The sequence below is a fragment of the Oenanthe melanoleuca genome, unplaced genomic scaffold, assembly GCF_029582105.1.
Source record: "Oenanthe melanoleuca isolate GR-GAL-2019-014 unplaced genomic scaffold, OMel1.0 S062, whole genome shotgun sequence".
NCBI lineage: Eukaryota > Metazoa > Chordata > Aves > Passeriformes > Muscicapidae > Oenanthe > Oenanthe melanoleuca.
In genome coordinates this window covers 23,138-41,279 of record NW_026612711.1, presented here as the reverse complement: position 1 = coordinate 41,279, position 18,142 = coordinate 23,138, and the positions used below count along the sequence as shown (strand labels likewise).

Sequence of the window (18,142 nt, the reverse complement as noted above, 5' to 3'; positions counted from 1 at the left end):
GGCCATACAGGCCTTCCCATACCATCCCCAAATCAGCAATTTCTCCCCTTTTCTGCATTTCATGCAATCTCCAGCCTCCCTGCTGAAACATCACTGGTCCTGACTGATTTTGTGATATCAACATTATTCCCTTTTCCCACAAAGGGGCATGTGAAGAAAAGGACATTACATGGGATTTTAAAGCCAGCCCCACATGTATTTCCCACCTAGCACATCTGGCTGCACAAAGCAACATGAAATATTCCACAATATTTATTTTAATTGTTTACAGTTCTTGTGTTATTAATCTGAGCAGCAGCCTGTTCTGTAACAAAGCCTGTAGTTCCCTGTTGAGCAAATGCAAATACAGAGGAGGAAAAAAACTGAATGAGAAGCAACTACAAAAAGGCTGTCCTGAAGAGTTTTCCCTGTTCAGCTGGAATGTAAGACAAAATTTCTGCAGTGGTAACTGGTGAAAATCAATGTCTTTATACTTCCTAGAAATAAGAGGTACACTGAGTGTTATCCTTCAAGTCTCATAATGGGATGAATAAATGACTGAATTGCCTGCTTGAATTCCAGAGCTGGGAAAATAGGAGATAAATTTTTCAGGCATATAGTGGTTCCTTGCTTTAGGAAACACCTTTGAGACATCTCACCAGCTCACAGCACCACAACCAAATCATCATTTTCACGCTCCTACTGGAAAAATGTTATCCCTCACTTTCCATCACCTCTGCTCACAGACGGCACAGCTACTCAGTGCATTACAAATGGCTGCTCATTCTGACAGTGAGAGAAGAGAGCACTCACACAACAGGGATGTGGTCCAAAGCTCAATTAATTTATATTGTAAAAATGTATTGAGTTTCAATTGAGGCCTTTCAAAGTAGCAGGAACTATGCATCAACCACCACGCAACCCTCACTGTTAATAATCGGCCAATTTGCTAAACTGCATGGATGAAGCTGTAGTTAATGATAAATGTCTTGTCAGCATGCTACATTTGAAAACCACAAATTAGGAAAACATCTGCTTAAATCCAAAGTATGACTAAGAGAAAATGAATGGGTTTCATATTTAACATTTAACTTCCACTAGCAACTGCAAGGCACATCTGTCTCCCAAAACACAAAACACCGTTTGGATAAATGCATCATTATGTAATGACACGACTCCCTGCCAGCACAGGCTGACACCAGTGCTCAGCTTCAGAGCTGAGGTGCCTTTTGTTTGCCCATGTGGTTTTTATCACTTTCTGATTTGCACTTACAACCCAGTTTGCCATAAATTTGGTTATGGGTGAGAATCAGGGCACAAGTTCAGTCAAAACAACATGGAGGGCCTCACAAACCGCAGCCCAGGAGACCCTGAGGACTCTCAAAAGCTGCTGAGGAGTGCATGTGGTGAGAGGGGCTCAACAAGCAGGGGATACCACAATGACACAAGGATTGTCATTGCCACTGGGGGACACGGCATGGCCCTGTGCCTAGGTTGATTGTGCCACCAGCATCTAGAGTGTCTTGACTCTTTTCTGTAATTTACCCCAGTCCTGACAACTGTTTCATTTTATAGCTACACCCTTCATTCTTTAAGTAGCTTCAAAACTCTTTTAAAAACTTTTGCAAAGCATGCAAACAAGATCTGCCCAGTGGTCTCAAAAACAAAAGCCAGCAGCATATAATATTTTCAGCCCAGGAGCCACTGATGACTCCTGTTCCCAGCAATCTAATTCCACTGTGCTGCAAGCCTACGCAGCAGTGTGCTTATCCCAACAGCTGCAGCTACTTCCCAGCTCTGGTGGCTACCTGCTGCTCACAGGCACAGGCTCCCTCTCCAGAGAAACCATCTCACTTGACACTGACACAAGCCCTGAAGCTGCCTCAGCCTCCTCATGTTTTGACCAAGTTTGGAACACTGTTTCCAAGAACCTGCATCCCCAGTTAGGCATGCCCTGGATGCTGGCTCTCCCCAGCTCTGCGCTCACTCCTGGGATCTGCTGCTGGGTATGGGGAAGGCAAGGCTAGCAGTGCCCTGTACAGCTGCACTGGAAATGCTCTGGCCACTTCAGACCAACAGCCTTTGGACCGTGCTGTAAAGCAGGCCAGCACCAGCTCCCTGTGCCTACCTACTTCATCCCTGGATTGCAAGCCAGCAGTGCAAACCAGGGAAAGACGTGGGCTGTGGGAAACCTCACCAAAAATGAATGTTGTATGAAGAAGCCACAGCCTCCAATCCACTTAGAGAGGGACACAATAAGAGGGAACAGTTCCCATGCACCAATATGTTTGGGAATGGCCAAACCTTCAAAATCCATGTCTGTTATGAATTTCCAGATTTCAGGGCGTTTCGGGTTGCAAAGTTTATCCTCCCACAGCAGAAACAGAATATTTTATCATCTAACCAAAGCAAAGAAGGAAGTTCTTGTTCTTGCGTCACTGGAAAAGCAGATATGCAGATATGCAGATAGAAGGTTGGAGAAGAGTTGTATATAAAGCATTTTTTAGAGACACGCACAGATTTGAGAACTTCTGTTCTGCTGTGAAATACACAGCACAAGAGATACACCAGGCCAGTGTGCACAGCTTCGTAAGTTTCTTTCTTTCTATTCTACTACCACAATGCTAATGTATTTAACAACATAATTGTGTAAATAATCTTGTTACAGACTCACTAACCTACTGGAAAGTGCAAACACAAGGTAAGGATCGCACTCAGCTAAGGTATTTTGTGGGTGCCATTCCCCATTTGGACACACACACCTCCCACCCCCATCTCATCCTCACATTACCAAAAGGCAGCCCCCACCTGCTCGTGGGGGGTCTCTGCCACAAGATGATTGAAAGCAGCTGAATGAAGCTCTCATTCTCCATCAAGCACTCAGGGAATTGGCCTACGTCAGACAGAGTTAGCTCTATCCCGTGCAAAACATTCCCGATTATAAGGTCAGCAATGTAAAAAGTAAACAGAAGTTGTCCTGTGCAATTATTTATTTAACACCCGCTGTACAGCTGGCCTACACCAGCACCATTAGGAACACCAGAAATGGTCATTCTTTGCTGAAATAATGCCAGGCAGGAGTGCTGCAGCACAATTTCGACAAAGAAATCCATAGTCCAGACAAGTTTTCACACAGCTGAGAGACAGGAGTTGAAACTGTACATTGATATCGCAGCACTCACAATAGGATTGCAAGCACTGGCAAGGTCATATCATCATAAATCAACCCAGCCCACCTGCTATCCCTGTAATCTTTATTATGCTTTTAGCATCCAGGAACAGTGTCAGAGGTAAGGTATCTAGATGGCTGGATTATTTGAGCAATCCTGTCTACAAGAGTGATGAAAAGGTTGACCACAAAACATGTCTATCAGAACAGACCAACAACACGGAGCTTGATTTTCAAGTGACAAATTAAGGGTTTCAAAATGCTGCCCAGCACTTTTCAAAATTAAGAAAGAAATTTAAAAATCTGGACTAATAAATTGATGATCTGAGTCACAACTATTTATATACTCACAAATATCTGAAGTGCTGCATAAGGTGTGAATTTGAACACTTTAACAAAAAAAAGACTAATTCATAGCAGTGCAGAATTTTTCTTGCACCTTCAATGAATCTTGCGTATCTTCTAGGATTTTTGCATTCCCTCCCCTGAGACATGTCTTTACATATAATTAGACCTGTCAAAATTATTGCATGAGAAATTTCTAATAATTTTTGTTCCAAAATTTACCCTTTTTTCTTCCCCCCAAGCAGTCTGCATTGCTATGTTAAAATTCCAGAATTAAAAAGACAGGACATTAACGTACCCAAGTATCCTAAATGTATCATCACTCTGCACTAGTACAGTATTTGAATAGATTTGAATGTGTGCAGTAGCATGCTGGTTTTTCTAAAGCTTCTTCTGCATCAATTTTTCTATCAGTTAGCAAACTTTAAATTTATGATCCAGGATTCTTTAATACATCACACAGAACAATTTCCTAATTATGCAAGCACAAAATCATTCTGTTATGCAGAAATGTGAACATCCCTTCCCTGTAATGTATCGTTTATGCAAAACATTTTGGGCTGCCTTCTCTAAACTCATCCAAAACATTTGCCACTGTGCTAAAAAAGCAAATAAAAATGCCTTAAAAATTAACTGCTAGATGATGAAATTGGCAAGATATTAGGGTTAGAAACAATTTTGAAATTAAAATGCATCATTTGACAGTACTTCATTAAAATTACCCATTTGTATGTAAGGACAGAATCCAGCATCTTGAACACAAGGGAACTACAATGTCATATTTCAAACACTGGTAGGAGCAAAGACAAAGTTCAACAAACTCCACAACATATATTATTTATAATTAAAATTAATTATTATAATTGCATGTAATATAATGCTGTTTTGCTGTTCCTATTAAGAAAACAGGATCTATATTCACTTTTGCTTGTTGAATAAATCCAGCATTTATACCAAAAAAGACTGGATCACTGGTTAAAAAATGAACTCTGGAACTTTCAGATTGTTTCAGGCTGATACTAAGTAACTGTTCATTTTCCCTTCAGCTCCACTAGAAGGTTTTTGTATTGTTTCGGGGTTGTTGTTTTTTTTTGTTTTGTTTTGTTTTGTTTCTGGTTTTGTTTTGTTTAAGTAAAATGAGTTTCTTGGTCAGAAAAGCCTGGGAAGACTGCTGAAAGGAGAAAACTTTTCACCTTTAAAATTTAAGCTCTGAAATCATCTATCACCAAACTCTTTTCCTGAGTTCTGGTTCGAAATGATAAAAAAAAAAAGAGATCATGTTTCCCAGTAAGTTTAGCTAATGATAAGGAGCACTAAAAACCTTAAGCTACTTTAATACAAGTATAAGCTGCAAGTAAAACCCTTCTTATCCCAAATAATGATTTCTAAAGCCTTCCATTACACTACTGAGAGAGGAAAATAAAACATCAGCCAATGTATACATGCGCTTTGCCAAGTGAGTTTGGCAATGCTAAACTCTACTATCCAGACAATTATCCAACCTAACAGTTATCTGGAAGCTGAAATGTAAAATGTTATCACAGAGCTGCTAACCCTGACGTTTACAAAGCTAATGGGAGTTAAGTGCTTGCCTCCTACCAAGAGTCCTTCTGTTTGTGTGAAACTTTCAAGTCAAAAGGTTCTCTTGCCAGGCAATTTTCACTGAGAAAGGGACAAGATAAAGGGGCAAAACACTTTGTCTTGGATAACAGTTCTTTGTTGTGATTACAGAAATAAAATTGGAAGTGATCTTAGGAGGATGGTTACACTATTTCCTGAAGCGGGATCAAGCTGAACTCAACCACTTGGGACATATTTGTTAAATCTGCTCTTGGGAAGCTTCTTTGGTGAATATTTCATGACCTCCAGGGATAATTAATTGCTCAAATCCCCTTAATTCTACAAAACTCTTGAAAAGCCTATGGTGGCTGTCTGCTGACAGCCTAAGCCCGTCTTCCCATGCACACAGAGAAGGGCTTCTCTTACTTTCCTGTAGCTGCTGCTATCCTATCTTCTCTGCAATAAGGATTAGCTCAGTCCTTGCTTCTTTTGGACGGTCCAATGGATTAATTGCATTACCATTTCATTTTATCCTTATCAATATTGCATCCACATTACATGAGACCTGGTTTGTCAGGATTATTCTGAATTGCCATGGTGCCTCCAGAGCACTTGCAAACCCTCTCCTCTGGGCACCAATCGCAGATTCAATGGATTCCTTGTTCACCCAAGTTATCAATGAAGATGTCAAATAAACTAAGGACTGTTCCAATTAAGGGAACTGTGGTACTCTTTCCATTTGCTCTCCAAACACTACTAATTCAAGGACATGTTATCCACCTCGAAGCTCTGCTTTCAATGCTTAGGAGACCATGTTTTTTCCTCCTTGATAGTCACACCTGCTAAAAAAACCCCAAACAATTCATATTTGCATTTGCAAGAATAAAAGGGTAAATATAATCCTTTCTTTACTGAAATTAAAGAACTATATTTTTAAAAGAGTATTTTAAATGTACACTTCCTATATGTCAGAAATAGCTATAGCACCAGATCAGTGCCCTCAGTAACATGTTGCAAAGTTCTAAATTAGCAGAGAAATCGTGTCACAGTTTTGTGGAGCTTTCAGGGCTTGCTGTGACAGTCTGGCAGTGCCATGCTGCCTGTGCCTGCCTCCCTAGCACCCTTCATGCAACAGCTCTTATCACCTAGGCTTCAAATACCCTTTACTGACCAAAGTCCTGGTTGGTTGGATGATCCCTGCAAGCTGGTATCCCAGCAGGGGTCCTGTAAGAGGGGTGTTGGGGGACCCCAATAACTCAGGACCCCAACAGTCATGGGCCCTGTGCAGATGGTGGTGTCGGGGTGCTAAGTGCCCGTGTCCCAAACCTCTCCTGCTTCTGCCCCAAGCTGCCACCAGAACAGCCTTGGGGACTTGTCTGGGGCCAAGAAGGTCTTTTGGGAAAAGCAGGAGAAAAGGTGGTGTGGACCATAGTGCAAATGCACAGGGTGAGCAAAAAGGCAGGGACAAGGGTTAGCATTGGTGGAGCCAGGTAACTCTGCTGGGATTCGGGCAAGCAGCTCCAGCAGATGCACCCCTGCTCCGGGTGCTGCTGCTCCGCCGCACGGCTCCGTGCTCCCGGTCTCCCCTCCGAAAGAACAGAACTCTGTGGGGATAGGATCTGGAAAGCTTACTGTAATGTAATGAAGAAAAGAAAATGCAGACTTTAAGAAAGAAAAAAAAAAAACAAGTCAGAAACCCTTTAAAGGTTTTTACATGAGCACATAGACAAATGCCCAATGAAAAAATAATCCTCTTCATATAGTATTTACTGCAAGAGATATTACAGTAATATTTCACCACACCTCCTGCTAATGTGTTCTCTGCATAGCATTGTTAACTACTACAACAATAATAAGTTTGAATGTATCAATATCTTGCAATACCTGGAGGCACAGCTGTTTTCATTTGTAGGTTGAAAGTAGGAGCCATAATGTGTTAGGTGGATAATTCCTCATTTGAATAATCCATTTCTATTTCACAGTAGCGTAAGATAATATAAAAGCCCTTTTGCCAAGGTAATATCTTCAGTTTGTAGACAAGAAAATGACATATAATGTGGAAAGGGTAGAGTACAAAGAAGGATGTTTGTTTCTAAAGTAACTTCATTTGTGTTCAAAGAAAGGATTGCCATTTGTTGGGGGAAAAATATTTAAACTCTCCTTTAATTTAAAATATTTGTGTAAATGATATATTTGAAAAGTTTAATGAAAAAGCATATTAGTTAACTAAGTCTCTGGCAGAACACTACTGACACAGGCTGCAGAAATCACATGCAAACCCGAGCTCTTCTGTTTGTACCCTAGGTCAGCCAAAAAGCGACAGCAAGTCACTCAGGAGTATCACAATCATTTCAGAATTAATCTAGTATCACCATCTCCCCTAAAAGCTGTTTACATGCTGTGTGCTGCTAACCAACATTGCACATAAGTGCATGAGCAGAAATGCTGGAATAGCTCCTATCTGAAGTGGCTGAGATGGTTTACTTTCTCTTTACTGCTAACGTCGAAATGTTCGCAATTTAAAGTAATACATTTCTAAAAAACCCAACCAAAGCCCCCGAAGCTTCAGTTATTTTTCAATCAGATTTATGACTAGAAAACTAGAACTTCTCTGGATTTCCTAAGATAAATATATTATACAACATATATATACTTCGGCTTATTTTTGGGTTTTTCTTTTATGCATATTTTAAACAACATAAATGTTATAAATTCCTATTGTTTAGGTACTCATGCACACTACTGGTGTACATAAATTATACATGAACCTTGTGAAGCCCCAATCTAATTCAGCTGTTACTGAAGCATGCTGCAAAGCCTTTCCTGATTTCACTGCAGCAAGAGAAATGCTCCTGTATCCCCTTTTGGTTATATTTCATTTAAGCATAAAACATCAAAGTTTGCTCACTTTCCATGATCTCTTTGAAATCAGCCTTTAATACTAGGCCAAAATATTCATACTGTTACACAGAGGTAATAGGAAGTGTATTTTAGCCTAGAAGCTTTCATTATCTGCTGTGCAATGAATGTTGCTCACTGTTTTCTTTAATGCATTACAATTTCTATGCTAAAGAAATTTAATGTGAATCTTTAAAGATATATAGGAGGTTTTCTTTAATTTTCTTATGTTAGAGGGCAACAGTTGTATGAATCAGACCTGAGCATGTTTCTTCTGGCAGAAAGCAGCCTGTGCCAGAACTGTTGCAACTCTTTGGCTTTGAGAAGTTTAATTTATTGCCTTGAATAATAAACTGTCATTCAATCAACCTTGTGAAACAAAATATAAAACAGGACTATACTTAAATCTTGAACAGGAACCAAGAGTTTTCCACAAAGGAAACAAAATTGGAAGAGGCACTTTGTATTAAATAACATCAATTATTCTGTTCTGTCTTTCTGTCTGCCTTCAGTATTAATTAGGAGTAACTGACAGTTAATATGCTCCAAGCTCTGCACGGTAAAATTGATTAGTATACTAAGACAGAAAATAAGAATCAGTTTTTGATGAAAAATATCAGGTTTCAGAACACTGCATGTGGCAGCTGCGAGGAAGGAAAAAGTGTGAAGATATTAGCCTATCCCCAACACTGAGCTGGGCATTTGCCCAGTCTGCTGACAGAACTGTCAATGGAGACGGCGGGCCACTACTTTTTGGTTAAGCACTGCCTTATTTCTTCCTAATTTTTGCTTGGCAGTTTATCCATTTTTACTAGAATACGCATGCTCTGGTCAGTAGCTACTGTCTAAATGTTTAAGAAGCTTACATGACTGAAGAAAAATAAGTTTATACTTATCCCACTGCCTGCACAGTGGATGTTACACCTTGTGTTATTGATCTATCTTTTAACTGCAAAACACCCTAGGACCTAGATTCATTTTTTGTGTGAAAAGATGTCTAATTTCTGCTATTGCTTTTAATAAAAATTATTTAATATTATTGTATTTATTTACCAGGCTTTATTTCTGAAAATAAAAAGCTCTCTTGAAGTATAAAGTATCAGTTATTGGAAAAAGCCCGAACAATAAAATGAAAAAACAAACAAAAAATAATAATGCTTTGATTCTTCTTTTTTCTTTTTTTAATCCAAAGAACTCTATTCGTAGCCTAATGAAGGCATTTCCAAACATCTTTGAAATATTTTGATATTCTGAGTTCTTTCACGTTTTGCAAAAAATTCTTTGCCCACTGGTTGTAAGCAGCACTCATGTAATTCTGCTTTGTGCCTACTAACACAGACTACGAGACTTATTACCGGGTGGTTAACCATGGCAAATCAATAGGATACAATTGGGTGTGGAATGTCTTTTAAAGTCTAAAAGCCCTTTATTACAAAAAGCTAAGCACGATAAGAAGCTAGTGCCCAAAGCAGATCGTATCTTTAATCTGAAATCCCAGTTAGCTGCTGCCGCCAGAGCTGCACTTCTCTGTCTTTTCCCTTCGTTACGGAAAGAGCTGTACTTCAAAATTAAATTTTAAAGATCGCTAAGATGCTCCACTTGGCCTATTAGTGTCCCTGCTCGCTGAGAGGACGGGGACACAGGCATTTTGGCACGGCGGTGGGTGGACACGGGTGGCACGACATGATCTTACCTTCTTGCAACATGAAGGGCTGCCGGGAGCAGCGAGCTGGTGCGGAGGGAGCGCGGCCAGGAGCCGATGTCAGCGTTGCGCACATGCCTCCTGGTAACATCCCACTGACATTCTACCTGCTCTCTGCACCCCAATTATTTACCAGCTTCCTTCCAGAAAGTCACAACTTTAGGAACGAAGAAAACCCACCCCAAATGGAGGACTGGAAGGCGGATCACGTGGCCACCAGGAGCCGGTCCTGTTGCATTACACGCAGCAAGTGTGGATGGCAAACAATATCGGTTGATGTTTATGCCATATGTTCCCGATCTCTTCACGTATCAGCACCAAAATCCTGTTTCTGTACAGTGTAATACCACAGGATCCTACTGGGAAGAGGGTCACAGTCTAATTAGACAAACTGCGGAAAAAACACGGTTCACTAATGAAGACTGAGAGAGACTGAATTTCACAAAGAAAGCCTTGCTCTGGAAGGCAACAAGTATTACCCAGCTGAAGTTTTAACAGTTTCTTAAAGCACTCAAATACATCATGTTTTGTCCCCTAAGCAATTTGCCCATGTTTGGGCTGGCTGCTTCCTAAGGACAGTTAAGGTATTGAGAAAAGACACTGCTGATATTTGTTAGCTCGAGCAGGATTATCGCTCAAATCAGCTCTTTGCCCGCTCGGAAATGTTCAGCGAAAGGAAAAGTTGTCATCCAGGACAAACCCACCGCCCCAAAAGTAAACAGCACCCAAGAGCGCTGACCTGTGCCACAGGGTCTGCTGGGACCCAAGAGCAAGAGGTAACGCAGAGCCCGCACACCCACACGTAGCCTTCGGCAACTTATCTCAGCAGACATTTTTTATTGCTGATCCACCTTTTCCTTGAAAACCAAAGCTTTCCAAGAACAAATTTTGCACTTTCATAAACCCATATACATTAAGCGCTACATCTGGGTGGCAAAATCAAGGATCTTTCCCATATTTCCCATTATTAAAAAATTAACATAGATAGAAAACCTTCCATTTTGCTGCCTCTGCTTCTAACATGACATAGTATATATGTCAATTATGAAATAAATTCTATTATTTAGAAATAAATGAGCTGTTCCCTCATATCCAAGGATCAAAATAAGGCAAATATTCCTATTTTGCCACAGGGACGTGAGCCTCTTCAGCCCATCAGACAATGTTCTTTACAGCAAGAGCTTATTAAACTTCCTTTTTCCAGCATTAGTCTGGAAACCTTTCGCAATAGCACTGGCACCCTGTATGCGACATGATCCTTCTATGGAAGATGCCATTTCCAAAATTACCATGTAGTAAGGCAAACCACAAATTAAATCAGCCTGCAAGTACACGCCTCTTACCTTTAAAAAAAAAGAAAAATTAATACTGCCATACTTCACACTCACTCAAAGTGGAGACTGGAGGGTTCTCCATCCATATTTTCTTATTTTTTCTTGACTTATTTCTTTTTTCCAGCACTGCATCAGAGAGCTCTCCCTGCCCCTCAAAAGGAGAAAACTATTGTTCAAGTTTTTGGCTTTTCTCCAAATTACAAAACCCCTCATGTTTAAGAGATAGCAAAGACCATGACTGAAAGGGGAAAGGCACCTAACAGGTGGTCCAAGAGAGTTCCTTCATGCATACAACTCCCATCAGGAAACAGCGTAAAATTCAGGGGAAGGAGAAGGAATTAGTAAAAGCTACAGGGCTTTTCTACAGGCTGTCACATCTCCCCCCGGCACAGGCACCCTCACGCTCTGCTCTGCATCTGCATTACATTAAACAGGGAGAAGAAACACAAACCAACTTTCACTCGAGTCTGAACTCTCCACTTCATGTCACCCTCAGGACAATCATGTGAAGCACATATGGCGAGCTCAGCCTGGGAACCGCACGGGACCTTTCCGGCCAGGAGCAGCGCTAATCCCCAGCGCTGCCCGCGCACGGCTCATGTGACTGAGCGCTGCAGGTCCTCCCTGCCCGCAGCTGCCGGCCCTGCTGGGCTGGCCAACTGCACCCTGTCAGCAGGCAGACTGGCATTTTTTCCACCGAGTCAGAGCAGGCCAACGGTGAAGCAAAGCAAGGAGAGTAACACGGGCAGTTTGATTTCAGAAAACACTGCCTAACACACAGGCTGCATAGCTGCTGATCGCTCCGAGGATGGAAAAAATTCACTCTCTCGGTTATACAGTTTTTCCCAACCTTCATTTTCGACTGTCATCAGATGCTTGAGTTTCCCTTTACAGCCAGGGAAAGAACGTGCCCCAAAACCACGGTGTTCCAGGCAGTCTGGCAAGTCTCATCTCTGTGGCATGTCCTCACCTCATCTATCTGCTATGCTAGGAGGAAAGAAGAAAGAGAAAGAAAAGCTAGTACTTTCCTTACTTGCCCACAAGGAAAGATCTGCCACGCAGAGTAAATTAGTTAACAGTCACTATTATATGCCTTTTTAGCTTTTCTTGCAACTTTACAAGTGATCAAAAGGGATCAAAAACAAACATTAATTTTGAAAGTAGATGCACTTCAGACAGAGACTGTGAAGTCTCTCAGCTGGTTCAGTTTCAGCTGGGCACATCTTCATTGTTTTCAGGTAGTCTCAATATCCAACTTTTTGGCCCATGCAAGGTCTCCTGACTGCCTGATGCCCTCTGGTAAGGTAATATGATGCTCTCAGGGGCTGGTAAGATGAGAAAAGCTCACGGGCAGTCTTTAAATATTAGTGGGAGTATGGAAAAAAACCCATTCAGATCACTTGGACCAAAAAATGAAAAAGCATAGATGAAGTAATGCAGCTGTGAAAATATTTTAGCTGAGCAGCTGGCACCCAAGGAGAGATACCAAGTCAAAGGCACGAATATATTTGATGAGGGGCTGTAAGTCCTGTGATGTGGCTTTTCAGGAAATTTTGCTCTCTAACATCTAATTTGGGATTGTTTAGGCTTGACTTTATAATTTAGTGGTCAATCTTTTTATATAAATGACCTAAGCATAATTTCTGGGCTCTGATGTCTCTTCAGATGCTTAAAAAAATCTCTTTTTATTGCAGCAATCACAAAAAAAAAAAAAAAAAAAAAAAAAAAAAAAAAAAAATTAGATTCTGCCACTATCTCTAGAATTTCTGGATCATAGTATTACTGTTACATACATCAGTATGTCAGGAATGTGACGGATCAATTTGAATATTTAAACAGCAGAACTTAAGATTACTGAATAAAGAGCACATCCTGATATTTGGATGGAACATGAACCTAAAAGTCTCTTGGCATAAACCACCTTCTACAGAGTGGGGTTTGGAAGAAACTTATCTCCATATTCCACAAAACTGAGCTTTAGAGTCATACTTCTATAATGTCCGAGAAATGAGATGCTAAAAAACAGAATTGTGGTTGGATCTTCTGCAAGAATTCCCATATTTCTATAACAATCAAAAAAGTTTTTTTTAGTGGAGTGCATTTCATCCATCTCTACTTCTACAATGTAATGCACAGTAAAACAGAGATCATCTTCTTCACCCAAGAAAAAACTCAAAAAGCTGTCTTCACAGTGCATGCAGAAAATTCACATCTATTTTTTCTGCTTTTACTCACAGCCAGTCACTCCTCCTGAGCTCCCGTCCTGCTCCATATAGCAATATTCAAACAAATAATTTTAAAAAGAGGAGCTACAGTTCTTGTAGTAGCCATTACAGCACTACAGCCTGACTTGACCAGGATAGGAAACCACCTTCCTTACTGGGACTGGAATCAGACAACTTCATTTACAAATCCTTTATGATAGACAGGAAAACTGAACATACATCTTGAATGCCTATATTTAAACTAATAAGTTGAAGACCAGAAATATTCCACAGAACTGTGATTCCAAAATGTTTGAGTATCTGGAAGATGACATTTTTGAACAACCACTAGTAAGACCATTCAAACTTCATAAATACTTTTAAACACAAAGTCAAGAAACAACAACAGACCTTAACATTATCTTCTTGGATTATAAGTACAACTACTGTTAGATACCAAAACAGACCCACATCAATATTTCCAATCTTTTTTTTTTTTTAAGATGCTCAAGGGTCTGTAGAGATTGAGGCTTCAAAGATTGGCAGCATCAAATCTAACTGTCAACATATACTAATGAAATCACAGTGTAGTGCTGCTGCCAGGGTCCAGGTCAGTTCTGGTTCCCAGTATAATGGGAGATGAGTTGTAAAACCAGGGTTTGGGATGATAAAGGACCCTCTGGATCACATAGCATGAAATATCTGTGTTACATCTGAGGTCAGACTCAACTGTTAAGTGGTCCTTTCTATCTAAGAAAACCTCTACCGAGCTGAGATTTGATCGTGTGTCCAGCATTCACACTTCTGCATCTGGTCAAGGACTGTGCTAATTAAAATACTCTAACACAAGTATTTTTGCTGCACATAAAACACAATTTAGCAGAGGAAACAGTTATACTTTAAGCAGGACCAATAAATCCCCGGTCACCCATATGTGTAACATAGGCTGAAGCCTTCTCACTGCAGGGAAATGCTGGCCTCCTGCTAGCTGCTTCCATCTAAGGGCAAAGCACAATTACCTGCTTTAATGATGTTTTTCCTACTTTTGTATTGTACTCCACAGTGAATGCAGTGGTTCATTATCACACAGAGAAATAATCTGGTGGGTGTGACAGCAGCTGAAGATAGTGTTCAGTGCTCAGCATTGTTATAAAGAGATCCTGAGCATCTTCCATAGGTGCATTGGTTTTCAGTTACTTAACTGAATTACCCAAAATTGTCCTGCACAACAGATCAGTCTCAAAGTCTCTTGTCAGATTTAGTAAGCCTTCAGTCAGGTCTTACAGCTATGATCCAGCCTGTGGTCTCTTTGTTGGCAATACTTTCAGACATTTTCATCCTTTGACTTGTCTACCGAAAGCAAAGCCTTTGTTCATCACTGAAGCTTCAAAAAGAATAATACATACAATAAGCTCGGCTGCTCACTCCAGCATTATCTTGTAGATAACTTAGAGGGCTACCTAGATGCCATTGATGAAAACTCAGTAAACAAATCATTTAGGTGAGTTTTGTCCCATTTGGCCATACATTTGGAAAAGGACATGGTCAGGATGGTGTTTCCTGCAAGACATCTCGTACTGCTCTGTTATTTTCACCTAATACAATGCACTGATGTTGTAAAAATTAAAACTATTGCAGAATTTCCATTAATTTGCAGCACAGGAATGATTCATTAATTTTCTCCTCTAGGAATGAGTGTGGCTCAGTACATGGAGCTAGACATCCCAGTCCTTCAGCAGCTGTGTCAGGAGCATGCAGAGGTACGCAAAAAAGCTCTTTCCCTGTCTTATATGTCAGTCCTGAGGGGTGTGATGGAGACAGCCAGTCCCAAGTGCCATCTGCCACGCTACATGTGAGCATCACACTCTGCTGCCCCTTCACATGCCTGCCTGGATTAACCAGTGTCAACAAGATAGTTACACCCTTCCCTATATGGGCACATGTGGGGCATCCAACTCCGTGTGCACCACGGGGGAGGGACTGCAGGGAGAGGACAGACAAAACACAGGCTTGAAGCCTTAGGAAGCAATGCCAGTCTACTCCTGACTCTTGAAACAGGATCAGAGACCCTGGGAACAGAGCCCTGGAGCGGAGTTGAACACACTGAGCAGATTTTGTCCTGGATACAAGTCACCTGATGGCAAGGCAAAGACAACCCAGCACTTTGGTGCTGCCAGCCTTTTTGGTTCCTCATCTTTCACCCTCTTCAGGTTTTGCACAGCTGGTGTGGTGAGTACAGCAGCCCTCGAGCATCTGGAAGTGATGCTCAGGGGGAAAGGCTCAAAGATCTCACCCGTCTGGAGTATCTCCAGGCAGGGTGCATTTACCACCAGGGCTGCAAAGGCAGGAGGGAACAAACCCAGGTTTTACTGGGTGTTTTCCCTGTCTGTCACATGTTGTGTTTGCTCAGGAGAAGGTTGTTGAACAGGGGCATGAGCAAGGACATGCCAATGGTCGTTTTGGCCTCCTGGTCTCCAAGGAGGGAAAGAGGACAAGCAACACTAAGTCTATAAACAGATCATGGAAAGGATACACATGTTTAAAACTAAGCTAAAGGTTGGCTCAAAGCTGCCCTAAGGTGGTAAACCTGGGGGTTGAGCAGAAAACGAAATTTTCAGCAAGAACACAAAGAGGGTGGTTAGTTAGAATGTATGTTCTTCCATTTGAGGCATATACCTTAATGAAAAAAAGTATTTTCACATAAATAAGCTGAATATAAACGTGAACTATTGCATGAAAAATCACAGGAATAAGCCTGAGATTTCATATCAATACTAATACCTAGGACGAGCCATTTTAATAACATCTCCACTCTGCTTCTACCCAGGAAAACATGCTGATCCAGGCTGGGAAATCTGAGAAGCAGCTCATGTGATGCAGACTCCTGACATTCCCCCAGACATGACTAAGCTTAAACAAGCGGCATTATCTGGTGCATTTGAAAGCAAGATGTGAACAACATGATCATGGGGGTTTTTTTTGGTACCTCTCAAAATGTTCCTGTTCAGGATCAGGATGGGGTTTGTGAAGTGAAGGATATTAAGAACAAGTTACAATTTGCTTGCAGCTTTCATAGTCTTGCCAGCCTTGAACTTTGGAGAGAGTGCCAATAACTAACAGCATGAACGTATGAAACAGTAATTCTATGAAAATGCTTATAATGGAACTGACATCATACCCCATGACAAAAATAACTACAATTATTATCACAGAAAACACAGGCTTAGCCAGAAATAGAGCCTAAAAGCAGGAACTCTTAGTCAGCTTTGCAAGTTTTACATCATCACAAATACACTGGTATTTTAAGTCTGCTGTCTCCAAATGTAGAATTAAATAGTAGATTATCACAAATGCTATTTTCCAGTAATGAAGCTGAACACACAAGTGAGCTTTGTAGTAATGAAAAAATGGAATAAAATGGAAATAAATGTATGATGTGAATCCCAGATACTATTACCCTGGTGTGTGTGCTCAGCTCAGGAACACCAGACTCAAACAGCACCTAAGCCCCTGTGCAGTCACACACCGACCAGAAGGCCGGCACATGTTTCCCTTATTCTTAGCATGGGATTATTTTTATTCTACATTCATAGGTGCTTCTAAAAAAAAAAAAAAGGTATTACAAATAGACTTCTGCTTTTGAAGAAAGCAGAGTAAAGAGATTATACTTCATTTTAAAAAATTTTCAAAACATATATGCTGTGGAGTTAAACACAGCCTCTTCAAATACAAATCAATGTATATTTTCCATCTTAAACTTGTCATTTCTCATCTTTCCTACCTAGAGTTTTGCATTTAGCTCAGCAGCTATTGGAAGTGCTCACTGGCTCATACTGCCACCCAATGGCTCCTTAGTCATAAACAGATTACAAAAAATAAAATTAAAGCAGATGTAATGCAGAACCAGTTCTGCTTCTGCTGTGGGAACAGAAAGTGCCTTCAATAGTAGGACATTTCCACTAAAGAGTTCTTCTGAAAAATGACCATACAAAATACTTGTTAAAAATACTTATTAGAAGATGGTGGGAATGGAGTCAATTCTCAGAATTTCAGCTGAATAGTCTCACTACCATCTCCAGCAATAAACATGGGTAAGTTATTCAGCTGACACAGACACCAGCTTCTGCACCCAGTCCTCAGCCAGGCACTTCCCAGGGTGTTCCCCCACTGCAGGAGAAGAGATGAACAGCCTCTTTCTCCTTCTCCTTTCTGGCTTTCTAGCTCTGGCTACACTTTAGCCCTTCCTGACATAAAGCAAATCTGACTTAAGACTTTTTAATTCAGGGCACGGAGAGGGATCCAACAAATATCTTGTGATCTCTGAATGTATATGTATGTATGTAGAAAAAGTAAAAGGGCCTTCAAGAAGAGGAGCAAAATTAATTTAAGATCGAGGAGAAATAGAAAACTCTGTTTCCATTCCTGCAGCCAAGTCCATGACAGATTTCTTTGCCCACAGGTGGAGGAGACCCCATGGTGGAGAAAGCAATATGAAACTTCCTGTGAAGAAGAAGATGGGGGTTTACACCTGGTGCACACCTTGACTTTGCTGGTGAATAACACAGGGATTGCCTTCTTTCTCCCTCCCAAGTGGTGCTGGGAACGTCCACCCATCCCAGGTTGTGAGAGCCCAACTGTGGGCACCATTTCCCTCACAGCCAAAGAGGGTCAGGCAGCTGCACTACAGCCCCAACTCTCAAAGAGCAGCCTTGGACCACTCCTGACTCACAGCCACCACCAACACCCATCAGCCACACAACAGGGAGTTATGGTGAAGCCTTCAGGAAGCAGGACTCCAACAAATAAACAAGTGATTGTGTTTTTCTCTGAATGGCTACAAAGGGTTTCATGCAGAGAAATATTATTCTGCATTATTTTATGTGCTACAGGGTCCCAACAATTTTATTTGAATGCAATAATTTGATTCACAAAGCAATGTCTAGTAATTAGT

General features: G+C 41.0%; 1 protein-coding gene across 1 annotated transcript in view; it reads right to left on the bottom strand.

Annotated features, from left to right (window-relative positions):
- RBM20 (RNA binding motif protein 20) overlaps positions 1-18,142 on the bottom strand; it is a 51,952-nt gene that overhangs the window by 24,029 nt on the left and 9,781 nt on the right. Inside the window, exons 2-3 of the mRNA XM_056515759.1 lie at positions 10,827-10,996; positions 9,645-9,767 (exon numbers count right to left, since the gene is read on the bottom strand). Of these exons, the coding sequence (XP_056371734.1) occupies positions 9,645-9,767; positions 10,827-10,996 (293 nt within the window). The remainder of the gene's footprint in view (positions 1-9,644; positions 9,768-10,826; positions 10,997-18,142) is intronic.